General features: G+C 36.4%; 1 protein-coding gene across 12 annotated transcripts in view; it reads left to right on the forward strand.

Moving 5' to 3' along the window:
• The window catches only part of LOC147584782 (uncharacterized), a 475,011-nt gene that overhangs the window by 24,407 nt on the left and 433,835 nt on the right, over window positions 1-16,769 (forward strand). For 7 of the 12 annotated variants that reach the window (XR_015253403.1, XM_086712531.1, XM_086712562.1 and 4 more), the window contains 2 exons: window positions 5,667-5,755; window positions 12,400-12,462. Coding sequence is in view for 6 of the 12 variants with exons in the window: in XM_086712531.1 (XP_086568657.1) it covers window positions 5,667-5,755; window positions 12,400-12,462 (152 nt within the window). In the remaining 6 variants the exon portion in view is untranslated. Of the gene's footprint in view, window positions 1-3,140; window positions 3,234-5,666; window positions 5,756-12,399; window positions 14,788-16,769 lie in introns of those variants that run through there. The other 5 variants (XR_015253404.1, XR_015253415.1, XR_015253402.1 and 2 more) reach the window with 4 other exon arrangements.

The raw sequence follows: 16,769 nt of genomic DNA on the forward strand, positions 1-16,769 counted from the left end.
CTCTGTATAGAAGTATTGCTAGGTGAATAAAGAACACCTGATTGACTAAAAAAAAGGAATTTAAATAGAATCTCCTTTCAGTGATTCCACCTACAAGGAAAGGAGAAGAACAGAGCCTTTAGGAATTGAATCACAACCTAGACATCTACTGAATGGGAGAGTGTTGCTAGGAAGAGACATTATATATAATAACCACTGGAAAGATAAAAGGAGATATGAAATTCAACTTTTTGCTTTCTTTCCCTTTTTGATTTTCACATAGTTCAGTTGGGAATCTTTCTAGGTGCAGTATTTATTTTGTTTGTGTTAGTCTGGTCATTATAAAGTTATCTAGGAAGCTAGGAGAGCTGACCAGCAGAAGGGAAAAAAAGCAGTCTATTCTGACTACACTGACCAAAGGGGTTCAATTCATACCAAACATCTTTCTCCCATTTAGAAAACATCCTAGCATCTAAGGCCTTCTACTATAAGCCCATTACTAGTTCTTTTCCTTTCTCTTTCATTTCTCTCTACTCTCATATTTGTGTCGACTGTTCCTATCCAGTTGTCACGCCTTGGACATGCAGTTGCTGGGCCTGCCCTGCAGTAGTTCTGCGGACTGCTCTATCTCTAGTGCCTTCAACAGTGCCTAGCACGTAGCACACAGTGAGCACTCAATACGTGTTGGATGAATGAATCAATGGTTGGTTATCTTTTCTCTCTGGCAATCCAAATCCACTACAGCTTTAAAAACTCTACATGAAATTTGCCTATTCCAGTAAACTTCTATCCATTATCAATCTAGTTTTTAAATCACTTCATTTTCCATATCCCCTTAGCAATTATTTATAGTTTGCATTTGATTCATATACTTACTATGTTTCTTTTCAAACACTCCCACATCCTTTTTACCTATGTTATATTTTCAATTAAAATATATCAAATTTTACATATTGGATATGCTGCTCGACAGTGCCTCATGTGCTGTAGAAAGCAAGACACCCGATAGGTGGGCCGGCTACCTCCTTAAAAGGAGGACATTCTCTAGATCATTGTGATCATCCTTGAAAGGGAGTTTAGATACATAGATAAGTTCTGTTTTCTGCTATTTCACTATATATTGTGTGACCTTGAGTAAAATCATTCCTTCAGTGCTTAGTTTAAGAACAAATTAAGAAACTGTTTCCAAAGCAAAAACATTTTAAAGTTACGGAAGAATCTACATGTTGGTACATTTCTCCAGAAATATTTAATGTAATATAAAAGTTCTAGCTGGTCAGGACACCTGGGAGGCTTAGTCGGTTAAGCATCTGACTTCAGCTCAGGTCATGATCTCATGGTTCATGAGTTCGAGCCCCGCATTGGGCTTGCTGCTGTCAGCACAGAGCCTGCTTTGGATTCTCTGTCCCCCCCCCCCCCCCATCCCCTACTTGCACTCTCTCTCTGTCTCTCTCAAAATAAATAAATAAACTTAAAAAAAAAAAGTTCTGGCTGGTCAGTTTGAATCTTTTCTTGTAATTTCCATAGAGATGTCCATGCAGCAAAGAAACTGAAACAGTATTATGTAGAAAATATCACCAACCATAGAAAGACCCCTAATGTCTTCACTGAGAAGAACCAGAGATAACATCCTGATTTTTGCAGTACTCAAGCTACTCCTTAGTTGTCTCATGAAGGAATTAATGTAGTAGAACACATTCAAGGAATTGCTGAGGTCAGAATAAGAATGTGGAAAGTGAAGTGATGAATCACTGGGTTCTACTCCTGAAACCAATACTACACTGTATGCTAACTTAATTTAAATAAATTAAGAAAACAAAATGAGATACCTTAAACAAATGTACAAAGTGTAAGAGTATTTTCTATAATGGATTTTTAAAGAGTTAAATTAAGAGTCATATACTCTCTGGCCTCTTTCTCCATCTACACTGTCTCCTGGCAATAATAAATTTGGGCAACCTATACAAAACAATTTCTAAGGATGCAGTAGCAGTTTCTGCGTCATTCCCATTTCCTCCTCTGTAAAAGAGGGTTAATCAGACATTAACATGAAAATATGGGGGGAAGAAAAATACCAAACCAAAGAACTGAGTTTTAGTTCTACTGACATTTATATATCACACTTCCTGTTTATGATTTCAGAAACGCAGCCATGCAGTGCTTCTATTAAAAACTGAGTGATTAAGAACAGTTTCAGGGTTACAATGACAACTTATCCAAAGGAAAAAAAACTCACTAAACTTACTATTGCCTTCATCGGTGGAATTGCTATCTTTGTTGTGTAAAAAGTTAAATATTTTTCAAACATTATTTACTAATAGTGTAGTTAAAGGGGAGCTTGGTGGTCTTTTGTCCCTAAAACAAGTAGTTAGACATGAGTCTTCGTTCTAAATTTGACTAATTAATGGATAGGAAAACCAAGCCAACCCCCAACTTATACCTATAGGTATGTATAGGTGCAAGTATGTATGTATGTATATATGTGTGTGTATATATATATATATGTAATAATAATTGCAAAAATTTGCTTTTTTTCCCCTCTGTTTTAGATTTCAGCTGCCAGTTGGTTATTGTTAGGCAGTAATTAACAGTCCCACCTGCAGGAGGGAAAGGGTAGAGGTGAATGCAATTCTTAAAGCCCCTTTCTTTCATGGTTTGTTCTGTCTGAAGCTAATCACGTGTTTATTTTTTAGTGTCTACTTCAGATTTTGTGTGTGGAGGTGTGTGTGTGCACAGAGAGAGAGAGCACCCAAGTGAGCAATAACTCTTCCTAGACATCCAAATCCATGTTCTCATTTCTTGTTGGCCACAAAGATAAACTTGTTCCCAGCTTCCCTTGCAGTTGGGTGTAGGCATGTGACCAAGTTAGAGCCAATGGAATAAGAACAGCAGTTCTGTGTACTACTTTTTAGTCTCCTAAAAATACTCGCCTTCTAACAGACTGTCATAGACAAGACCCTCCAGGAGGCCTTGGAAGTTTGGTACTGAAAGCCTAGTTACTGGAAAACCTTGGAAACTAAGTAGTGAACTACTTGTCTGTTTTAGCAAGAAACTTGTTTATTTTAGCAAATATAATTGGAGCCATTATACATTTGGGTGTTGATCTGTTATGGCAATTAGCCTACCCTAATTAATGTAATACATAAAACTTGTATTTACAGTGTCCCTGTGATGCATGACTCCAGCGGGTGGGCACTATTTACATTGTAATGTATGTAAATGGCATTTCCTGAAGCAGGATTAAGAAGCTACAGGTATATATACATATGGATATCCGTGTGTGTGTGTGTGTATATAAAATAAAATAAATTTTCACCCTAGGAGTTATGCAATACTTAGTTCTGCCAAACTAACTCCAACTTCTCTCTTGGATTTTACTGCACACAAGCATCGATTTGTGATTGATGATGAGGGAAAATGTATACTTAGGATACAAATCAGATCTCTTTCTTAGATTTGTTCAACTGTTACTATATAGTGTTCTTATAACCTAATAAATACCTCTGGTATGCATTAGGCTGAAAGAGTGTTAGGATCCCCTGCCTACCCCCACCCACTCCAAGCTTACTGCTATGAGTAACAAAAACTTTTCTGATTTACTTTTCTCATTTGTAAGACGAGAGTTGGATTGTGTAACCTCAAAGATCCTGTCACTAAAATTCTATTGATGACTGTAATGTCCATAGCTATTGGTAGAAGTAATCATTCATGTGAGTATTGGTTTGGATTCCAAATTCATCCTATAGAGATCATTAAAAGTAACTTGAAGTTTTAAAAAAAGGTACGTAAGTTGCACCAGTTCACAAAGATGCATATCAGAAGTTTCACTCTTCTCCTGAACAAAAACTATTAAGTTGAAAAGGTGTTTAACTCAGAACATTTTTTAGGGTAATTTTAAAGCAGTGTGTCACCTGATCCCTTTGCCCATGGGGGGAGAAGTACCAACACTAGTGCAGAATGTGAGATCTACTGAAATAACGTACCATATTGCAAAAAAAAAAAAAAAAAAAAAAAAAAAAAATAGAAAACTAAATAGCAGATTGTGTAGTTGTTCACTGAATTTAATAGTTACAACTTTAAATTTTATTTCTCCTAATTGTATATTTGTGTTCTAATGTTTCAGTGTAGTAACCATTAATATTATAGCAAGCTCAGAATCATGGCAATATCACCAAAGTCATAGTTACCTTTGTCATAGTTAACACACTAAATCACATTTTTGGTGTAGCTAACAGAAATGAATATTTATTTGCCTATTTGTCTGCTGTTGGGGCTTTAATCTCATGGATTTCAACTATGGGTAAAGCGAAAATATACATCATCCAGACTTGATGCAGGCACGGGATTGGCTTTAATTTATTCTTTTACTGCAGGAGAGCTGCAGAAATATGGACCTCACTCAGGGATGATACTGTTTTAGAAAGGAGAAAGAACAGGCTCTGTAACATTGTCCAAAGTGGAGTTTTTTTATATTATCAGAAAGCCATATATAGGCTGGAATAGATAAGAAGAAGGAATCAGAGTGATTTTTTTTTTTCCACACAAAAGGAATAAAACGAGAAAGCCTATAATAGTATTTATTTTGGATACTAGGAGACAAGTATAGATTCTAAAATATCCTTACAATACTGCAGAAATTGGGAAAAAAAATCTTCAGAATGAGGGCACGGATAAATACATTTTGGTATATATCCCTATGTTGGAATGCTATGCAGACATTAAAAACATGTTTTTTTAAAAATTTTTTTTAACGTTTTTTATTTATGTTTGAGACAGGGAGAGACAGAGCATGAACAGGGGAGGGTCAGACAGAGGGAGACACAGAATCTGAAACAGGCTCCAGGCTCTGAGCTGTCAGCACAGAGCCCGACACGGGGCTCGAACTCACGGACCGCGAGATCATGACCTGAGCCGAAGTCGGCTGCTTAACCGAGCCACCCAGGCGCCCCAAAACATGTTTTAAAAAATATTCAATAACATGAAAAAATGTTCATTATAAACATTTATTCTTACTAAATCCTTTATTCTTACTAAACAGGGATCAGTCTTATTCTTTCCAACCTCTGTCCTCTTTCTGCCGTTTCCTCTCCATCCCCAGGATAAATAGGAGCACAATGGAAGAAATGTTTAACACAGAGACACACAGATCGTGATATTTAGAGCCTGAAGTGATTTTAGAGATAATGTAGTTAAAATCCATCAGTTTGCAAAGGAAATGGGCACTCTCAAAAATGAAATGTTTCATCTAAGGTTTCAATTCTTTTAGTATTATCACTTGCTAAAACTTAGGGTTTCTTGCTCCCCAAATTGGGAATGTTTCACTTTCTACTTCAACATTGCTATATCAGAGATTGGGTCAGACCAGAGTAAAGAGAGTAATAAAGGGAAGGCCAAATTCTAGATACTCTTTCTAGTCTATCCTTTCTTTTGGAGGGGGAAGTACTGGTTACAAGGGGATGACAATGACCAGTCATAAAAGAGCTATAGGGTATCTGGATGTAGAGATGTCTGTATTTCCTAATAATTGAAAATCTTTAATGTTTTTCTTAATACAACTTTAAAAATTCTTGGGGTAGAACACAAATCATTTCTTTTTCTCACTTAAGTAATATTGGTAATGAAAGTGACTAGATTATAGTTTAGGACTATTTATTTATTCATTTGCTTTTGTCTATCTCTTCCACTAGAATGTATCTTACAGGAGGAAGATCTTTTTTCAGTTGACTCCAGTGCCTAGCAAATGTTTGATACACAAAAGATGTTTAATAAGAATTTGGTGAGTGAATTAATAAAGCAGTAATCCTTTATTTACTTAGACTAGATTTCTTCTGGATATTTTCCTCAAGTTTTGCAAACCTATCACCAGTCTAAATCAGTTTTAGAATTAGGTAAATCTGCTCTGTTCGTATGCTCTGTATTTCAGTCTTGCACAGTAGAACTGTTTTGTAATATTAATTTAGGCGCTGTTAAAACTCTTGTGCCAAGGGGCGCCTGAGTGGCGCAGTCGGTTAAGCATCCGACTTCAGCCAGGTCACGATCTCGCCGTCCGTGAGTTCGAGCCCCGCGTCAGGCTCTGGGCTGATGGCTCGGAGCCTGGAGCCTGTTTCTGATTCTGTGTCTCCCTCTCTCTCTGCCCCTCCCCCGTTCATGCTCTGTCTCTCTCTGTCCCAAAAATAAATAAACGTTGAAAAAAAAAAAAATTAAAAAAAAAACTCTTGTGCCAAGTTTACTTAGTTTGGGAATGATGTTGGCCTGCAGTTTTATTTAACTGAGCCATGGAGGTGCCCCGGCCTGCAATTTTATTTAGATTTCCATCCACAGATGAAAGTGTACATTTATACCATGAATTAGTGATATACATGTGATGTACAAGTCAGGAGGCAACACTGTTGGGTGAGTATATTTGAAAATAGGAAAAAAGAGATTGTGATGCCTTGAAAAATAGAAGCATTAGGCCGAAATAAGTATATATTTAAACTTACATCCTCAAATTAAGTGTAAGTTTTGAACCTGACAAAAACAAGTAGATATTTTGAAGAGTGGATTTTTCCTTAAAGTAAGATATTAAAACCAAAACACTAAACCCAAACTTAAATATTAATCTCAATTTTATTTTTTTAATTAAAAAAAAAATGTTTATTTTTGAAAGAGACCAAGTGTTGGGGGGGGAGGGGCAGAGAGTTAGGGAGACACAGAATCCGAAGCAGGCTCCAGGCTCTGAGCTGTCAGCTCCAACTCATGAACGGTGAGATCATGAAGTTAGACGCTTAACCAGCTGACCCACCCACCTGCCTCATCTCAATTTTAAAAGGTACCCCACATAAAATTTTCTCCTTAGATTTATTTTCAATATAAAACTGTGTAGGAGGGGCGCCTGGGTGGCGCAGTCGGTTAAGCGTCCGACTTCAGCTCAGGTCATGATCTCGCGGTCCGTGAGTTCGAGCCCCGCGTCGGGCTCTGGGCTGATGGCTCAGAGCCTGGAGCCTGTTTCCGATTCTGTGTCTCCCTCTCTCTCTGCCCCTCCCCCGTTCGTGCTCTGTCTCTCTCTGTCCCAAAAATAAATAAACGTTGAAAAAAAAAATTAAAAAAAAAAAAACTGTGTAGGAAATTAATTACAAGATTTTTTTACAGCAAGGGGCGCCTGGGTGGCTCAGTTGGTTAAGCGTCCGACTTTAGCTGGGTCATGATCTCACAGCTTGTGAGTTCAAGCCCCACATGGGGTTCTGTGCTGACAGCTCAGAGCCTGGAGCCTGCTTCAAATTCTGTGTCTACCTTTCCTTCGGCCCCTCCCCTGCTCATGCTCTGTCTTTCCCTCTTAGAAATAAGTAAACATTAAAAAAATAAAAAAAATAAAAAGATTTTTTTTACGGCAAATGTTTTACCATATGAAGAAGTTTAAAACTATTGGCCTTTTAGCTCACTTCTAGGAATTTATCCTAATTTAGGAAGTAATCTGAAATGCTAAAACAGATGTAAGTATAAAAAAGTTCATAGTAATATTACTTATAAGAAACTGAGGAAAATAGTTTAAATGACCACTTAAAGGCAATACTACTCAAGGAACATTATACAGCCATTGAAAACATTTTTGAAAGAGTTTTAAATAATTTGAGGAAACATTTGTGATATAGTGTTAGGAAAAAAGGAAGTGTACTCAAATAGTTTAAACTTCATAAACTTAAACTACATGGAACTAGGACAACCTCAATAGTCAGTTGCCTGTAAATAAAAGAATTATTGGTTTTTTTCTGCTGTCCTTTACAAAAGATGTTTCCTTTACTTATTTTATTTAAACATATTTTCAAAATTTTCTTCACTTACATGTACTACTTTTTTAATCAGAAAAAGAAATCCATTACTTGTCATAGATATGTGTTCATGTCCCAGTGATATGTTTTCAGTGTCATGTCAATATAAATATTGTTGAACAATAGAAAAGTTTGATAGCATATCAATCCAAATAGTGGAGTTTCCAAAAAAAAAAAAAAATACTGATATATATCCTATAACTTGTAAAATTATAATGGTTTAATATAGTTTAGTAATGATTTTAACATAGCAGGCTCTCAGCATGTTTGTGGATGATGGAGAGAGAGAAAGAGCACCTCAATTTACCAAGTTCCTGGAATCTGTCAGTTAGCTAGTACCTTTCCCACCAAGAGTTTAATCATACAGTATAGTGTCAAAAAGCTGTCCATAAAATTGCTCTTAGTTTGTGTGGTATACTTTTGCAAACTATTACTTTCTACTTCAAAAAGAACAGTCTCTTATGTGCTAAATTAAAAAAAAAATGTTTATTTTTGAGAGAGACAGAGTGTGAGTGGGGGAGGGGCAGAGAGAAAGGGAGACACACAATAATCTGAAGCAGGCTCCAGGCTCTGAACTGTGAGCACAGGGCTCCATCTCATGACCTGAGCTAAAATCAAGAGACGCTTAACCAACTGAACCACCCAGGTGCCCCTCTTATGTACTAATTTTTTAAAAATTTTTTTTTTTTTTTTCAACGTTTATTTATTTGTGGGACAGAGAGAAACAGAGCATGAACGGGGGAGGGGCAGAGAGAGAGGGAGACACAGAATCGGAAACAGGCTCCAGGCTCTGAGCCATCAGCCCAGAGCCCGACGCGGGGCTCGAACTCACGGAGCGCGAGATCGTGACCTGGCTGAAGTCGGACGCTTAACCGACTGCGCCACCCAGGCGCCCCTGTACTAATTTTTTATAACCACAGAAGAGAGAAAAATTTGTTCTTACCTTGTTTATTTTGGTCAGCTGTAAGCTTCAGGTAAGACTCTGTGATCTGACATCATCAGTAAAAAGGTTTCTTGTGGAAATAACTGGCAACAGTACTTACCCTGTAGGCTTGTTACAAGTTTTAGAGATCATGTATGTAAAGTCCCTATCATAGTGCATTGCACATTGGCATTCAGTAAATGGTGGCTATTATGACAGTATATAATATTACTATGACATCTTATTGTTATATTCCTATATAGAGGGTGAGTTGAAAAAATATGAATTATAATCTATTTTAAAACATTAATCTAGACTTCCAGATAAAAATGGGGAGTAAGGGAAGAGCACAAAATTTCTCTCTCCAAATATCTTACAATACAGGAAAAACAAACAACAGTAAAAACTCCTTTAAAAAAAAAAATGTCTACAACCTAAGCCAGTGAAGGCCAAAATAATACTATTATTTGAAAACAAATACATTTGGAATTTCAAGAAATGAAATATGGTTGGAAATCAGATTCTCAACAAAAGGCAAGACTGGCAATCCCAGCACATTCCCTGAGTCAATTCATTCTTCTTTTCTCCTAGATGATTATGCCTCATCTCTGAGAAGAGATGATATAAACAGTTTCAATATGATATATTGTTTATCCAGTTCTAGGGGGTAGTGGCTGCTTCCTGAAGTTACTCTTATTTTCACTACTCCCTTTTTGCATTTTCAGTTCTGTAGCACCTATCTGACCAATTCTTTGTACTCAGTTTTTGCTGTTGAAATTCTTAACAGCAACCAGAACAACTCCTCTCAAGTATATACATCATCTCCCTGCTCCTCATCAGACTTGGAACAAAATTCAGTCTCCTCACTAGGGCCTACAACCCTTTTTGTGAGCTGGCCTATCCATTTCTCTAGTCTCATCTCTCACCACTTTCTGGCTCTAATTGGCTCTGATCATTCTGTCTCGAACACACCACTTTCCCACTTACAGGGCCTTTGTACTTAACTCTTTTCTGCGTCTGGATTGCCCAGGTCTTCCCCTGACTTACCGCCTAACTTCATTCAGATCTCTTCTCAGATGTCATCTTAGAGAGACCTGCTCTCATGCTCCATTTAAAATGCAAAATTCCTTCCCCCATTCCTCCCAATTTCCTACCTGGTGTTTTTCTTATTACTACCTGACACTGTTTTAAGTTTGTTTATTTCTCCCTCCCCTATCCTTAACTAAAAGCTCTTCATAAATGTAGGAATATGTTCTTATTTTCCACTAGTGCTGGCACTCAATACAGTCTAGTTGATAAATGCATTTAATAAATTGTAGTCAATGTAGAGGAAAAGTAGAACAAAGTAATTGCAAAGAAGATCATATGTAAGTGAGACAAAGATAACATAAAGCCTGATTCATCTCCCTGAGTACATAATGCAACAAGTGAATCAGAACAAGCACTGTAAAGATGTAACAGAAGAGAATTTCCACAAAATAATGAAAAGAACTGAATCTGCAGGAAAATATTAGACACATAATATTCAGTATTGAGGCATTTTCTGGTTAAGCTACTAACCATAAAGAATGAAGGAAAACCTTTTCAGACCTCCAGGAGACAACTAAATAACTTATCAAGAGGGAGGAAATCATGCTGGCCTTAGACTTCCTCTAAGCAATATTCAAAGTCAGAAAACAAAGGAAAAATGTCTGCAGTTTTAAGGCAAAGCCAGCACGACCCCAAACTATTATATCTAAATAAGTGTCATTTGAGAATTGATGAAAAGACCAACACAAGCATCCATGGATCCATATAGAAGAAAACCCCAAAATTACTTAGTGAAGAGCAGATAATTGATGAATCAAAATTCAGTAACTAAGATACTGAGAACCAAGGCATATTGTGAGCACGGGATTAAAATGCAAATCAAGACCAAATGATCAAAGAAATTAGGATTATAAAACCAAATAGACATTAAAACCTCAACTTTGTAAAAATAATGATGTAATGATGTAAAAATATATTTTTCATAGCAGAGTCTATTAGCATTTCTAAATTTGAAACATATAAAAGTCTCCAGACTCTTTTAAACTTCAGATATTTTAAGAAATAAAATCTCTTGTAGTAAAGAAACATTTTTCTAAAAGTTCAGCAAGTACTTCAGTTTATCTTACCACTTCCAAATTAAAAATTTTAATTTAATGCTTTTAACTTAAATGTAAAGTACATGTTCTGATCTTAAATAGATTATCTTATTTGTATAAATGCATAGAAATATGCCTAACATGATATTCATTTAAAATTGATAGTAAAATCTGGGATCTGATATTTATTTATTTTTATTTTTATTTTTTTTTTTTAAGAAATTTTTTTTTAATGTTTATTTATTTTTGAGACAGGGAGAGACAGAGCATGAACAGGGGAGGGTCAGAGAGAGAGGGAGACACAGAATCCGAAGCAGGCTCCAGGCTCTGAGCGGTCGGCACAGAGCCCGACGTGGGGCTCGAACTCACGGACTGTGAGATCATGACCCAAGCTGAAGTCGGACGCTTAACCGACTGAGCCACCCAGGCGCCCCTGGGATCTGATATTTAAAAACCTTCCTGTAACTTTCTACATTGTTTAAGTTATTTATCAGTGAACATGTATTATTTTTATGAAACTAACAACACTATTACCCATAACAATGTGAATATACTTAATACTGCTGAACTGTACATTTAAAAATGGTTAAGATGGTAAATTTTAATTGCTATGTCTTTAACCACAAAATTTAAAAATAAATATTAAAAATACTGTTAAAAAACTTATAAAATAGATCTAGCCAAGGGGCACCTGGGTGGCTCAATTGGTTAGGCGTCCGACTTTGGCTCAGGTCATGATCTTGCAATTCGTGAGTTCAAGCCCCATGTCAGGCTTTGTGCTGACAGCTCTGAGCCTGTTGCCTCCTTTGAATTCTGTGTCTCCCTCTCTCTCTGCCCCTCCCCCGCTCACACTGTCTTTCTCTGTCTCTCAAAAATGAATAAATTTTTTAAAAAATTTAATAAAATAGATCTAGCCATTATAGCTTTACAGATGGATTATGACTATGCTAAATTTTTCTTAAATCAACTTTTCCACCAAAGGTAACCCATCAAATTACACCATTCACATAATACTCTGTACTTCCTGCCTATACCTTATCTAATTTAATTTTAGAAAACATTGTTATAAGTATGTAAAATGAAGAATACTTATAAAGAGTAATATGTTGATACTTTATTAAATATCCTAGTGTTACATAAGAATGTAAATATGTCATTTGATTTATGTATTTTGGAGGAAATCTTTTAATGATTTTTTTCTGATTGTTAAAATAATTTGTGCTAATTTTAGAAAATATGGGAAAGAAAAATTACCATAACCACATATAATGCACTTTGCTATATTTTTACCCATCCTTTTACTATGCATATAAATGAATACATCTTCAAATAAATGAGGAGAGATAGTTTTCTAGCCTAAAAAATTGAACTGTACATTAAATCTAAATATTAGTATTTTTCTGCATTAAGACTTTTAGTGATTGCATAATATTCCATTAGATTGATATACCATGGCTCATTTAACCACTCCTTTACTGTTGAATATTCAGATTGTTTCCTCTGTATAGATGCTGTACTGAATATATATATAAGTCTTTGACTTTGTATTTGATTATTTCTTTAGGATTGGTTCCTGGAAGTGGAACTACTATATCAAAGATTTGGACATTTTTAAGACCCCAGAAAGGTAATATAGTAATAAATGCGACTGTAAATTTTAACACATTCTTAGCTACATTAGTTATTAACACTTGCATTTTCAATCTTTGTCAGTCTGATAATAGGGAGACTCATTGTGTAATTTGATAAAATTGCATTTTTGCTCATATACTCATATTAATAACTTAACTACCTCAAGGACTTAATATTCTTTGTCTTTTCCATGATGCTTACTCAGCTGGTGAAGAAATGTATTTTTTATTGACTTTGACAGTATTTCTTTTAAAATAAATTATATTTTGAACACATAGAAAGGTGAAGAAAAATAGCATAAGGAAGGATCCAGATTTATTTTACTTAGTAAAAAAAGGTAAGATTGTATTTAATTATTAATGTAGTGGTAAATAGGACATTATTACTAGAAGCTAGCAATATCATATTTTATTTATTGAATTTATTTCTTTATTGAAATCACACTGAATTTATTGCTTAATGTGCCATTTTCACTACAGCACTTTCCAAAATGCTTACTAAATGCTTAGCTTATAAGATTAAGAAAAACATTCACTAGATAACTACTTTGAAATAATTGCCCCAACCCTGCTTTCATTCACGATGCCTAGAAACAGACTTGCCTACTTTAATTTTCTTTCGTGTTGTTATTACTATGAAGTCATTCTATAGATAGGGTAATAAGCATTCTGGCATAAAGAAAAATAGCATCTGTACAACGATATGGCACAGTTTGGTTGGGGCTGTTCCTCCTTCAGAACTTCATTACATAATTTGAAAGTGTTTACTTAAGCTCCTTTGGGCTGCCTCCATGGTAGCTATGAAGTCACAGAATTAGGACCAGTTTGGGGCCTGATAACAACGTCTGTTAGTTTAATGTGAACACTGTGTCAGTTTTTTTTTTTTTTTTTTATCATTGCTGTATAAGAAACTTTAAAAACAAAGATATACTTAATTCATTTCATTTTTTAAAACAAGTATGCTTCTTCAAAAATCACTAATACACAAAACAAGGGATTCATAAATGTATGTTTGCTCATTGTCTAGATGTATTTATTTTAAAATCTGTATTCCATACCATGAATTCACAGTATGATTTTGACTCAGTATAATTATAAATAATTATGCAAAATTACCAAAATGTGTAGAGGTATTAGACAGCCTTTAGGAGAGTATGAATTATTAAAATTCTATTTCTACACCAAGACCACTATTTCTATCTCTAAGTCATAAAAGAAATCTAAGAGAACATCATAGATGTATAAATTATAATAATATCAGCTTTAGGAGAATTTAAAAAGATACCAGGTTATAAGAAAAAATTATTTTCTCTTGATTACTCAAAGAAAGGTAATATTTTCAGTTCCTGAGAGGGAGAACTCTTGCTCCTTGGCCAACCAAATAACTAGGTGTATTGGTTTTAAAGAAAAATATTGCAATATGCATTGTAAACATGGAAGAAGAATCATTTAAATTTTGTATTGTAATAATCAAATGGTATATCACCTTCAAGGCAACGTGAAAATTTTTTATAAAATACCTAAAATCTCAACCATCCCTTTAGAATTACTGAGTTTTATGAATAAACAAGCCTAAGTCAAGATCCTGTTATCTAAAAGCATATAGACCTCTTAAAGAAATGTCATTTTGTTTTAATTATGTAACATGAATTTATTATAAAATTGCTTGTTGGAATAATCTCCGTAGCATTTTGCTTTTTAACTAACTTTGAGAAGTTAAACTGATGGCCTTGCCAATGATCTAGTGAGGTACAAAGTCAGGGATAATTCAGGGAAGAAACAGAAAAAACCTTTAGGACCTGATCATCACTCTGGAGGTATAGCCACTCTAGGGGTCCTACGTGGATTGGGAGAGAGGGGTTTCTGTGTCTAGGCGGCCTGATCTGGAGGGGGAGGATGGTCAAGGGGGAGAAGAGGGAAAGATTATGAGACAAACTGCCTACTCAGATTGGTTTAGGTTTAGCTTTGCTGTAACAATGAAATGTGGTGGGGTTTTTTTGTTTATTTATTTTGAGAGAGAGCGAGCGCATGTGCATATGGTATGATCAGGGAAGGGGCAGAGAGAGAGAGAGAGAAGTAGAGAGAGAATCCCAGGCAGGTTCTGCATTCTGAGCCTGGAGCCCAACATGGGGCTCCATCTCATGAAGCATGAGATCATGATCTGAGTTGAAATCAAGTCAGACACTTAACCCACTGAGCCACACAGGTGCCCCTGAAATGTTTAGGTTTTTATATGTCATTCTCATATCAAAAGAGGATGATTGTTTGGTTTCTTATGTTTAAATATTTTTAATATATGATACATTGTTTATAAATCTGTTTATCGGAAGTTAATATGTGTGGTGATTTTAAACTAAATATTGCCAATTCTTTGACACGCCTTCATTAAAGGATCAGAGTCTAATTCCCCTGTCTAGAATATGGATGGCTTTAGTGACTTTTTTCTAACAAACATAATGTGATAGATATAATGCTACATGACTAGTTAGGTCATACAGCTTCATCTGGCTCTCTGTCTTAGGACACTTGGAACCCAGGAACCCTGTTGTGAGAAAGCCAAAAACAGAAGGACAGGCCATTGTGTAGGTGTTCTGACCTGATAATCCCAGCTAAGGTCCCAGTCATCAGTGAGTACTAATCACTAGACATGCAAATGAACAAGCCTTCAGATGATACAAACCTCTAGCCTATGAGCTGCTCAAGATGAGGCCAGGTGCATTAGAAACAATCTCTCCCTGCAGAGCACTACCCAGATCACATGTTCATGAGAATGCTGTTTTAAACCACTAAGTTTTGGGGTGGTTTGTTAAGCATTTGAATCCCTGTTTCTAGGGACTAGCTCTAGCTCAGGTTAGCTGTAACAAGTAGGAAGGAAATGGAGGAAGCAAAAGAAAATGTCCCCCCCCCCCCCCCACTTTTCCTCGTTTCCTTAGATTGAAAATCTTAGCACCTCCTAGTACTAATTGTTGGCAATTAAGTATAGTTTTGAAGTGCCATTAGGAACAAAAAACACGATAATGGGGACCTGGTCATCTATCTAAACTCTTCCTTGAAGGCTTAGTGTCTGAGCAGGAAAAAGAGAAAGCTTGAGTCTATTTCTCCTTTTCTTCTCCCCTAAGTATACCTAGTTTCAAAAAGGAGGGGAAAGAAAGATTTAATCATTTCTTGCCCTCGTCTCTCTTCTGAATTCAAATCTTTTAAAGGTGATTTTTTTTCCCCCACTAAATGACTACACAGACACTTCAATCTTATGAAGGGACCAAACCTACAATATATTTGCATTCCTTATCAAGGAAGCAGGATTTACTGACCAAAGTGATACACTAAGGACACCACTCTGTCTTCCTTGAAAGGTTCCTCAGGCTCCTCTCCTTCTAAATGTGGACACTCCCTAGGGTTCTCTTTTCAGACCTCTTCTCACTTGACACACTTTCTGGTCCGTCTTACACATTCCCATAACTTTAGTTACCACCTACATTTTAATGACTCTAGAGAGCCAGACTTTACTGCCAACCCTGATGGGATAGTTCCCTGATAGCTGCAATCCTACACGGACAAAACAGGGTTCCTCCTCCTGAACCTGAGGTCCACTCCTCCTCCTAGTCTACACACTAGAGCAGAAACCTGGGGATCCCCTGTCTTTGCCCCACACAACCAGTTTTCCATTCCACCAATTCATTACTTTTCTCGAATCCCTCTTCTCTCTAGCCCCACTGTCATTAGGTACACAGCAGTGGTCCCAATCCATTCTTACTTCCATCACAGGCTGCTTTACATTCCATCTTCAAGTTCCAGCACCCCAACCAATGTAATCTTTTCACACCTGACCACGCACTTCCATTAAAATATCCTATCTTTGTTCTCCCTTTCCTATAGGTATTAATCTTGAGGCCTAATAGTCCTTTACTCACAAACTCCTTGACAATGTATACAAAATTGTAGTATAGGTCTATAGGTACGTTTTTATGGAGAGAGGCCATATTCCTTTCCATAGGTTCTCAAAAGGATATGTGTCTGCAAAAAGGTTAAAAACTTGAAGGTCTCAGGCTAAAGTCTGAACTCCTGGTCTTTGTTCAGCTTCCTTTCTCATGCCTGTCTTCCCTGCCCTCTTGTCCCGTGCTTCTCCCTCTGTAGTTCCAGGCCTTTGTACATGCTGCTTTACTTGCTCACCTTGGGAAGCCCTTTCCTTTCGTAGCTGGCCTAACTTTTGCCATCCATGAAACCACCTTCTTTCTTTTGAGAAACATCTCAGGTCACACTACCTACAGAAAACTGTGCAGGGAGGGCTAGCCCAGCTGGGAGT

This window comes from Puma concolor, chromosome A1, assembly GCF_028749965.1.
Source record: "Puma concolor isolate L17-30 chromosome A1, mPumCon1.1.hap2, whole genome shotgun sequence".
Taxonomy (NCBI): Eukaryota; Metazoa; Chordata; class Mammalia; order Carnivora; family Felidae; genus Puma; species Puma concolor.